The sequence below is a fragment of the Canis aureus genome, chromosome X, assembly GCF_053574225.1.
Source record: "Canis aureus isolate CA01 chromosome X, VMU_Caureus_v.1.0, whole genome shotgun sequence".
Lineage (NCBI taxonomy): Eukaryota > Metazoa > Chordata > Mammalia > Carnivora > Canidae > Canis > Canis aureus.
In genome coordinates, this window is record NC_135649.1 from 65,625,076 (window position 1) to 65,635,848 (window position 10,773).

The window sequence follows — 10,773 nt, forward strand, 5'->3', positions numbered from 1 at the left end:
AAAGTATACAAAAGTACAGATTTGAAGGGGTACATGCACCTGTATGTTTATAGCAGCACTATCAACAATAGCCAAACTATAAAAAGAGCCCAAATGTCCATCGACTGATGAATGGATAAAGAACACACAACGGAATATTTCTCAGCCATAAGAAGAATGAAATCTTGCCATTTGTAATGATATGGATGGAGCTAGAAAGTATGCTAAGCAAAATAAGTCACTTGGAGAAAGACAAATACCATATTATTTCACTCATATGTGGAATTTAAGAAGCAAAACAGATGAACATATGGCAAGGGGGAAAAAAACAAAAAAGAGAGAGTGAAACAAACCATAAGTGATTCTTAAAGACAGAGAACAAACTGAAGTTTAATGGAGGGATGTGGGTGGGGGATCAGCTAAATGGGTGATGGGTATTAAGGAGGGCACTTGTTATGATGAGCACTGGTTTTATATGCAAGTGATAAATCACGAAGTTCTACCCCTGAAACCAGTATTACACTATATGTTAATTAACTAGAATTTAAATAAAAATTTTAATAATTTAATACATTAAAAAATTTAAAAACAAAGGCTATTTTCAACATTCGGGTGGGAGAAGTTAGGGTTAGCACAGGGTTGCCAGATTTAGCATAAAAAATACAGGATACTGGGATCCCTGGGTGGCTCAATGGTTTGGTGCCTGCCTTTGGCCCAGGGCGTAATCCTGGAGTCCCAGGATCAAGTCCTGCATCAGACTCCCTGCATGGAGCCTGCTTCTTCCCTCTACCTGTGTCTCTGCCCCTCTCTCTCTCTCTCTCTGTGTCTCTCATGAATAAATAAATAAAATCTTAAAAAAATACAGGATACCTAGTTAAATTTATATTTTAGAAGTATAACCCATTCAATGTTTAGGGTATATGGAAAAAAAGTTCATTGTTTATCTGAATTCAAATTTAATTGAGTGTCCTGTATTTTACCTGGTAACCTAAGTGAAGAAAAAAGAACTAAATAGACTCAAATTCAGCTCTATTGTGTTTTTGTTTGTTTTTTATTTTTTAAGTAACAAATTGAAGGGAAGTGGAACATAAAAGCTTTTCCAGCAGGTTTAATGTTTAGTCAAAGCTCTGAAAACATACATGCTACTTCCAGAGCCATTTCGTTATTATGGGATCACTAGAATAAAGAATAACTCCAAGGTTTCTCATAGTATGCAGATGTTTTGTAAATGATTTTCTGCCTCCTTTCACCCTCAGAAAAACAACTCCCAGTGAAGTACTTGGAGCAAAACTAATCTAATGTGAGAAACTGAATATATATATATATTGATTTTACTACCTGCCAGATACGTCAGCAAGGCCACACCTCTATAGCACCTTCTTAAAAAGCTATTAAAATAGTGTCAATATTTACTTGCACCTCAAAGCAGAGTTTAACATAAGTATTCAAAATTAGGTAGAAGAAGAAAAGAAACTATCATTTTTCCCTTAGAACCCAGGCTGCAGTCACTTAGAAGGTGATTTTTTTTTAATACTGATTGAGTATTAGTTCCCTTATGCATCAGGTACTGTGCCAGGCCAGACCTTCTTTATGCTTCCCTGGAGTACATACTAGTTGGTAAGACATTTCTAGGACATGCCCAATAAATATGATGACAACGGTATGCATAAAGAGGTGACTCTTCCTTCCTGGGCTAAAAGCCAGTTCCAAAATTCATGTGTAAAACCAAAATCATGTCCATGTTTTAAACAAATTGCAGGTCATGGCTTTTTCTGTGGTGATCATTTTGGTTTTGTGCAAGTAGGGAAAATATCAGATTCCTCCAATCTCAGGGTAATGCCAAGCTAGGCTCTCTAGGCTGATTTTGTTGGAATCCCTAGCTCAGCCTATATCCCAAATCCGAAGCCAGGCAAATTACCTTGCAAGAGAGAATGGCCATTCTCCCAGGGACAGTGGTCCAGCCTGAGCACAGCATAATCACCTGTGGTATTTGTAAAGCTACAGGTGCTCAGGTTCCACACAAGACTACCCAAAGGTTACCAAAAATTTTATTTGGGAAAAAAAGAAAAGACTCCCCAGGCAATTCAGATGCACAGCCTCGGTTAAGAACAGCACATTAGGGGCACCTGGGCAGCTCCGTGGTTGAGCATCTGCCTTTGGCTCTGGTCATGATCCCAGGGTCCTGGGATCAAGTCCTGTATCAGGCTCCCCATGGGGAGTCTGCTTCTCCTTCTGCCTGTGTCTCTGCCTCTCTCTGTGTGTCTCTCATGAATAAATAAATACAATCTTTAAAAAAAATGAATATCAAAATTACCTAGTCAGAAGCCTCAAATCACATTAGGCTGCAATCATTTTAGGGCTAAAGAGAATGTTCATCACTCCAGAGGTTGTATCCCCTCCAGGCGACTAAAAAAAATAAAATAAAATAAAGTCACAAGGCTGTCCTTCTTTAGTGTTATTTCGTGGACTAAAATACTCTGAGAATATTCAATTTTCATCCAAGTTGTCTGCTGAGGCCATGGCAAAGCCCTTCCAAGGAGAAGGAGAAGGAAACACTCAAGAGCTTATGAAACAGCTTTCCTTTAACATTTTGGGAGACAACAGAAAAAAAAGTGGGGAAGGGAGATGATCTTTTAAATACACTGCATTGCCTTAAAGATGAGGTCACGAACTATGTTCAAAAGAAAAGTACACTATACTCAGATTTTGCTAGGTTTATTATATAAAGGAGACAGTAAGAGAAAGATTTGTTTTTTTTTAGAAGGATGTTTTTCCTGTTACAAAAACTGAAAATGAAGGTGTAATTTCTCTTTCCAGGTTCACCAGTTACCCATGTGTGACTTAGTAAATAATCTGCTCTTTCAATGTTTAGATTACTGCATTATGAAGAGAGAGAAAACCATTTACTTGAAATTCAATAATAAAACCAACGTATCATATTGCAAATACTACACATTTTTTTAAAAAGGCATTTTAGATCAGGACAACGTTCTCAATCTTGCCTGCTTTATATATTTACAACATGCAGTCCTGTGGCTCCATGTTCTACACTTCTACACTGGCAAAGTCAATTCAGAAAGCAATTCCTTCAATAGCTATATACTAAGGACCAGGATCAATAAAGGAATAACAAGTACTCCAATTGTTTCTATTATCAGACAGCTCCACAGTGCACATATATGATGTCACATCAAAACAGAGAAGAGCCTAAGCTCTGAGGAAGACAGGATATGATAACTGATGGCAACTTCCATAACTTAATCTACCTAAGTATAGCTCCTCTTACCAAAGACCTCCTATACCAGCCCCCTGGAGTAGATGAAACAGGTCCCCTTTGTGTGAGGAGACTCCAATTTTTGAAGATAAAGGAACAGAGGCCTGTTTTGTTAAATCTGTTTAACCAAACAAAACTAAAACACTGTCTCCAGCCTAAATAACTAAGCATCAAATAGTTATCAAGAATTTTAAGGAGTCCCTCTATACTATCACAGCAGGATAAAAATTATCTAGGATCAGGATGCCTGAGTGGCTCAGCAGTTGAGCACCTGCCTTTGGCTCAGGGTGTGATCCCAGGTCCATGATTCCGGGTCCCAGGATTGAGTCGCACATCAGGCTCCCTGTGAGGAGCCTGCTTTTCCCTCTGCCTATGTCTCTGCCTCTCTCTCTGTCTCTCATGAATAAATAAAATCTTTTTAAAAATTATCTAGGATCTCTCAATGTTGCTTTTTAAAAAAAAGAATGTGAGTTTTATGTATAGTTAAATTCTGTTTACTGTCTCCTGAAAGTTTAAGAAACTAGACCTTATGAATGCAATTAGAACGATGAACAAATCGAAACATGAAGGCTTGCAAAGCTCTTCACAGTTTATAACAAATGTAAGACAGAATCTTGTTTTAGCATCTCAAGAGTTCCATGAGATATTACCACATCCTCATTTGACAAACGATAAAGTTGAAGCGCAGTGATGCTAAAGATTTTGCCTAAGATCACTCTGGATCCTGCTGTCTCTTTCCAAACTCATGAAAGAAAAAAAAAAGATTCCACTTACACTCAAGTTTACTATACAACCCAGGATTTTCTGAACAATGCAGTAAAATCAAGTATTGATACTGTCTTATAGGAGTGCTGAACTTCACGCCCTCTCCATATCCTACAGCAATGGCTTACCTTTACATGGTCATGAAGACCCCTTTGTTTTTTTTTTTTATTTTTTTAAAGATTTTATTTGTTTATTCATGAGACAGAGAGAGAGAGAGAGAGAGAGAGAGAGGCAGAGACAGAAGCAGGCTCCCTGCAAGGAGCCTGATGTGGAACTCGATGCTGGATCCCAGGATCATGCCCTGGGCCAAAGGTAGACACTCAACTGCTGAGCCACCCAGGTGTCCCACGAAGACCCCTTTGTGATATGTAATGAAAGCTAAGGAATCCTCACCCCATAAAAAAGGCACATATGCAAATGTTCATAGTAGCATTATTCTTAATAGCCAAAGAGTGGAAACCATGCAAACATCCATCATCTGAAGATGGACAAATACAATGTGGTATATCGATACAGTGGACTATCACTCAGCTAAAAAAGGAATGGGGTACTGATATAATGTGGATGAAACTTGACAACATTACACTAAATGAAAGAAACTAGTCACACAAAAGACCATATGTTATATGACTCCATTTATGTGAAATGTCCAGAATAGGCAACTTAACAGAGATAGAAAGTATATTAGTAGTTGTCCAGATTAGTGATTTGATGGGTTGAGGGGAAATGGGGAGTGACTACTCCTGTGTACAGGCTTTCTTGCTGAGGTAATGAAAATGTTCTAAAATTGATTGTGGTAATGGTTGCACAGACATGAACATACTTAAAAAACCAGTCAATTGTGCACCTTAAATGGTGTATTTTATGATATGTGAATTATATCTCAATAAAGATGCTATTCAAAAACAACCATTAAAAATGCATATAATGAATAGTATTTCCCAGATAATTTCTGACCGTTCACCAAGGCCCTGAAACCCAGTGGTGTCCAAGGCTCAAGGTCAGTAACTCCTGATCTATAGAAACAAGAAACATCATCCTATTTTCTTTGTTCTATAAATGAGTTATATTTCAGCTTCCCCTACCACAACTATCAAACCTATGCCTCCTACTTTTTAAGATCACAGTACTTTTCAATATTGATTCATTAAAATCTAGTAAGTGAGACAAGACTGATACACCAATAACAATATACAAAACAGCGGGTGAGTCATGCATTTAAAAAACTAGGGAAGATCAGCAAGGAAGAATGATTAAAGGAAAGCCTCTCGACAGAGGTGGACATTTAATGCTGGGTTTGATCCTGAAGAGTAGGTAGGATATGAAAATGCAGAGAAGGAGTAAAGGGAGGAGTAAAAAGAATTTCAGAGGAGGGATGCCTGGGTGGCTCATCGGTTGAGCATCTGCCTTCCGCACAGGCGTGATCCTGGAGTCCCAGGATCGGGTCCCACATGGGGCTCCCTGCATGGAGCCTGCCTCTCTCTCTCTGTGTCTCTCATGAATAAATCAATAAAATATTTTTTAAAAAAGAATTTCAGAGGAGAAAAGAATCAGGGATGTTTCATAATAGTTCCCAGGAACCATGAAGAGGGGCCTTAATGTCAAGGTCAGGATCCTGGACTTTATTTGACAGGCACTAAGAAGCCAAGGAAGGCTGCTGAGTAGGATAGTTACCTAAAGCAAAGTTGTATATTGAGATTGTTCAGTAATGTGTGGGAATATGTGGAAGGCAGAAAAACTGAAGGCAAGGAAACCAATTGGGAGCCTATTAACAGTATGAAGAAAAGTTACTACAGTCTGATTTAAAGAATGGCATCTTGACCCAGCAGCCATTTTAAAAAATTAAGGAATCCACTGAAAAACGAGTGCTTTGACATGCAGTAGCTACTCATTTAAGGTGCTGCCAATACAGAAACCAGCTATATTTCATGATGGTACATATTTCCCTTGAAAAACCCCATCTACAACATGAGTCTTGAGATCTCTCAAGATAGCATGTTAACATTACTTTTTTGGCTATCTTGGTTTGTGGAATTAGGAGGGGGCGCCAAAGATTCCTTTAGGTTACCTTTGCTCCATTAACTCTACAGAAAACATCGGAAGTTCTGTAACTTTACAAAAATCAGTCCTGATCAGAGTTGAACAAATTTCCACCTGACAAAACCCAAATTCCAAGACTAAAAGACGTTAGACAAAATGACATATTTGTAATAGCAAACAGTAAACGGTCAGAGAATTTGTTTGAGCACAACAGAATTCCCTTGAAATTGCTTTATTTCAATTTGTGAGCCTGAGGTGCTTTGGGCTAGAACAGAACCTTGGGCAGCACCCATTTCTGGCTTATATAGACCAGCACTAGACAGCGTAGACGCGTTTACAGCCAGGAACGGCTGAGGATTAGAATTCGCTCTGAAGAGACAAAGACGGAGCCGGGGGCTGCTTAACAGTATTCGTCCTTATACACAGCGTGGTTTAACTCAGGGACTCAGAAAGACTGGGTTGAAGGGCTGAGTCACGTGACACCCTGCCCCGCCCTATCTCCACAGACTAGTTTCCCGGCGCCAAAACCACACCCCTTAGCCCTTTTACTTCCAATCGCTGTCCCCTCTTCCCCCGCCTTGAGAGACCCTCCACATCCCTTTCCCCTTATGATCTCCGCTCACTTGTCACGGATGATAGTCTGCAGCTCCCGGATCTGATCATTCATAGGCAGCAATTTAAGCTGCGCCCCGATCTGCTGGAAGACTTCGTGGTCCCCTAGGAGGAATTTGCCGGTCGGTGCGTCACAGTTGCCACTGCCACCGTTGCTCTCTGAGTTGAGGCTGGCCACGCTGCAAACCTGAGGAGGATCCAGCTCAGCGGGTACGCTAGAATGAGCGTGCCCTGGGAGGAGAGTTGGCTTGGCCTTGGAGGAGCTGTTTCCCCCGGCTGGGTCTGAGATCAGGTCGCCAGGTCGCAGCGGCTCCATGATTGGGTTAGAGACAGAGTTTACTTTCTGGTTGTGACAGGACATGGAGTCCAAATACCGTAAGTCCATGGCTATACACCAGGCCCCGGGCTGTCCCTGCAAGTACCGACCCCTAAGGATAAAGGAGAGCGGGGAGAAGGGGTAGATGCTCACTTGCCTTCCTGTTCGCCCCGGACGTTTCCAAACTCTTAACCTAGGTGGGCCCTCTCACCCCTAGGCCTCCGTAAATTCCCTTAGGCGCGCTACGTCCCTGCCCCGCCCACACCGTCCCTGTCCCGCCCACACCGGACGTAGGGCCTGCCTAGACACTATTGGCTTCTCTGCCTGTCGCTCTCCAGAGAACTGCTGGTAACCCTTTGAGTCCCCTGGCTGCGTGGGTTCCCGAACGTTGCTAGCCAGGCAGATGGGATGGAGCCAGGGATGGTTGGTTGCAGGGTCTCCCGGGAGCCCTTAGGGGTTCTGTATGCAAAACTTTGGGTAAGTGGTAGAGCCAGGAAAATCTAGGGGTGGAGACTGATAAAAATGATTACATATGTAAGGCCCATTGGTTTTAGACTTTGTGTCTTGGCAGAGAGATTATACTTCAATAACTGCATCTTCAGTTAGCTTGTCCGGGTAACCAAAAGGGAAAGTTCGAAATGCCTAGCAAGCTGCTGAAGAGCCCGCCCTCTACTAGACCTTTCTACAAACTGCAGCTTCCCAAGTGTGCTTGACCACTAGAGTTTTCCTTATCTTTTTTCTTTGGGACCTACACTGTACAGTTACCATGGGGATTCTGACAGCAATTCAGATCCTTGGCCACTTTATTTATTTTAAGTACTTAGGAAGACACTTATTTTATTCTTTTGAGAAAGAATGTCTAGGCAACAGTACTTTTCAAAACCAGTGTGTATTAGAACAATTGTGGAGCTTGCTAAAATGTAAGCTCTCATCACCTACATTTAAGATTCTGATTAAGATTTTAGATCTGAGATGGGATCAAAGAATCTTTGTTTTTAACAATAACCTAGCAATTCTGATTTTTTAAAGATTTTATTTATTTGTTCATGAGAGACACAGAGGCAGACATAGGCAGAGGGAGAAGCAGGCTCCTCACAGGGAAGCCAATGTGGGACTCAATCCCAGCACCCTTGGATCACGCCCTGAGCCAAAGGCAGAGGCCTGATTGCTGAGCCACCCAGGTGTCCCTATGGTTTTTTTTTTTTTCGATGTCATGCTGTAAGAAAGGGAATTACAGGCTTTCTTTCTAAAGAGCTATAACGTGAAAGTCGGAAACCTGCTAATTCTAAAAAATTACTGAGCAGCATTTAACAAGTCACTTTCACTCTCTGGACTTGTCTTTCTTCATTTATAAGTGAGATGCATTACCTATTTGACTCCTAAATGTTCTTCAAATTTTAACATTCTATAATTTTATTTTGCCTTTCAAAAAACCAATTCTTAAAATTCCCTTTTCCACAGAAGCATATAAGCAACACATGACAGAGTCAGAGTAACAGATAAGAATATCCAGGCCTTTAGTGGGGTTTAAGCCTTGATCTGGCTTTCTGTTTTCAATTTTTTGTTCGTTGTTTTGGTTTTGGTATTAATGGTATTTTTATCCCTTTTCTTCACTCCTATTATCTCTGCTTTCTTCCTGACCCTCGAGGTCAGTACACTATTAGCTATAATTATAGAGAGTTTAAATCTGATTGGATGATAAGAATTGCGGTCTGGAATTGTAATCCCAGTCACTTTTAAAAACTTTTGCATTTTTCCACCTAACACTTAATACAATTCAAAGGGTCTCTGGGTTTAAAAGACAAATCTGTCTAATTGGCCAATGGATGCTCTAAAGGAAAATTCTGCAGTACAGTATTGTTTATCAGTAAATGAAATGAAGTAATGAATTTAAAATGGTATTGTGAGATGTTCCAGGAACAAAACTACTATAGTCATTTTTGTCTAGTTTTTCATCAGGCAAGTGGCTTTGTTCTCAATGCCACAGATTATGAATTAAGATTATACAATTGCTAGTGTGTCTTGTGTTTTTACTCTTATAGGAAATATCTCACACAGATCCAGGATAGTCAGAGGCAACAATATGAAGAAAGACTCAGAGTCTCGATGAATTTTAATGTGGGGAACAGGGGGACTGAGACTCAGACTCCAACTCAAACCGGACTCAGACTCTGACCCCAAGGCTGTCTCCTCCAGTTTTTACTAAGAGAGCTAACAGATTGACTATAGGAATGATTAACTTTGGGAAGTAGAGAAAAAAATGTTTACTTCAAAAGGTAAAAGAATACTCTATTGACTCAAGGACGGGGGAGTCGAGGAGCTGTATCCAGAGAACAATGTGGTCAAGAGTCAGTGTGCCCATTTAATGCAATCCCTATCAAAATACCATAGACTTTCTTCAGAAAGTTAGAACAAATCATCTTAAGATTTGTGTGGAATCAGAAAGGACCCCGAATAGCCAGGGGAATATTAAAAAAGAAAACCATCACAATGCCAGATTTCAGGTTGTACTACAAAGCTATGGTCATCAAGACAGTGTGGTACTGGCACAAAAACAGACACATATATCAATGGAACAGAATAGAGAATCCAGAAGTGGACCCTCAGCTTTATGATCAACTAATATTCAATAAAGGAGGAAAGACTATCCACTGGAAAAAAGACAGTCTCTTCAATAAATGGTGCTGGGAAAATTGGACACCCACATGCAGAAGAATGAAACTAGACCATTCTCTTACACTGTACACAAAGGTCTACTCAAAATGGATGAAAGATCTAAATGTGAGACAAGATTCCACCAAAATCCTAGGGGAGAACACAGGCAACACCCTTTTTGAACTTGGCCACAGCAACTTCTTGCAAGATACATCCATGAAGGCAAGAGAAACAAAAGCAAAAATGAATTATTGGGACTTAATCAAGAAAAAAGCTTTTGCACAGCAAAAGAAACAGTCCACAAAACTAAAAGACAACCTACAGAATGGGAGAAGATATTTGCAAATGAACTTTCAGATAAAGGGCTAGTATCCAAGATCTATGAAGAACTTATTAAACTCAACAGCAAAGAAACAAACAATCCAATCATGAAATGGGCAAAATAAATGAACAGAAATTTCACAGGGGAAGACATAGACATGGCCAACAAGCACATGAGAAAATGCTCCGCATCCCTGGCCATCAGGAAAATACAAATAAAAAGCACAATGAGATACCACCCCACACCAGTGAGAATGGGGAAAATTAACAAGACAGGAAACCACAAATGTTGGAGAGGATGTGGAGAAAGGGGAGCCCTCTTGCACTGTTGGTGGGAATGTGAACTAGTGCAGCCACTCTGGAAAACTGTGTGGAGGTTCCTCAAAGAGTTAAAAATAGACCTGCCCTTCGACCCAGCAATTGCACTGCTGGGGATTTACCCCAAAGATACAGATGCAGTGAAACGCTGTGACACCTGCACCTGAATGTTTATAGCACCGATGTCCACAATAGCCAAACTGTGGAAGTAGCCCTGGTGTCCATTGAAAGGCGAATGGATGAAGAAGATGTGGTCTATGTATACAATGGAATATTACTCAGCCATTAGAAACGACAAATACCCACCATTTGCTTCAATGTGAAGGGACCTGGAGCGTATTATGCTGAGTGAAATAAGTCAATCAGAAAAGGACAAACATTATATGGTCTCATTCATTTGGGGAATATAAAAATTAGTGAAAGGGAATAAAGGGAAAGGAGAGAAAATGAGTGAAAATATCAGTGAGGGTGACAAAATATGAGAGACACCTAA

At 40.4% G+C, this 10,773-nt stretch overlaps 1 protein-coding gene across 3 annotated transcripts in view; it reads right to left on the reverse strand.

Moving 5' to 3' along the window:
- Positions 1-7,255, reverse strand: part of UPRT (uracil phosphoribosyltransferase homolog) — a 33,544-nt gene extending 26,289 nt beyond the window's left edge. Inside the window, exons 1-2 of one of the 3 annotated variants that reach the window (XM_077889292.1) lie at positions 6,682-6,812; positions 2,294-2,385 (exon numbers count right to left, since the gene is read on the reverse strand). Coding sequence is in view for 1 of the 3 variants with exons in the window: in XM_077889291.1 (XP_077745417.1) it covers positions 6,682-7,055 (374 nt within the window). In the remaining 2 variants the exon portion in view is untranslated. Of the gene's footprint in view, positions 1-2,293; positions 2,386-6,681 lie in introns of all 3 variants that reach the window. The other 2 variants (XM_077889291.1, XM_077889294.1) reach the window with 2 other exon arrangements.
- Between the last annotated feature and the right edge of the window lie 3,518 nt (positions 7,256-10,773).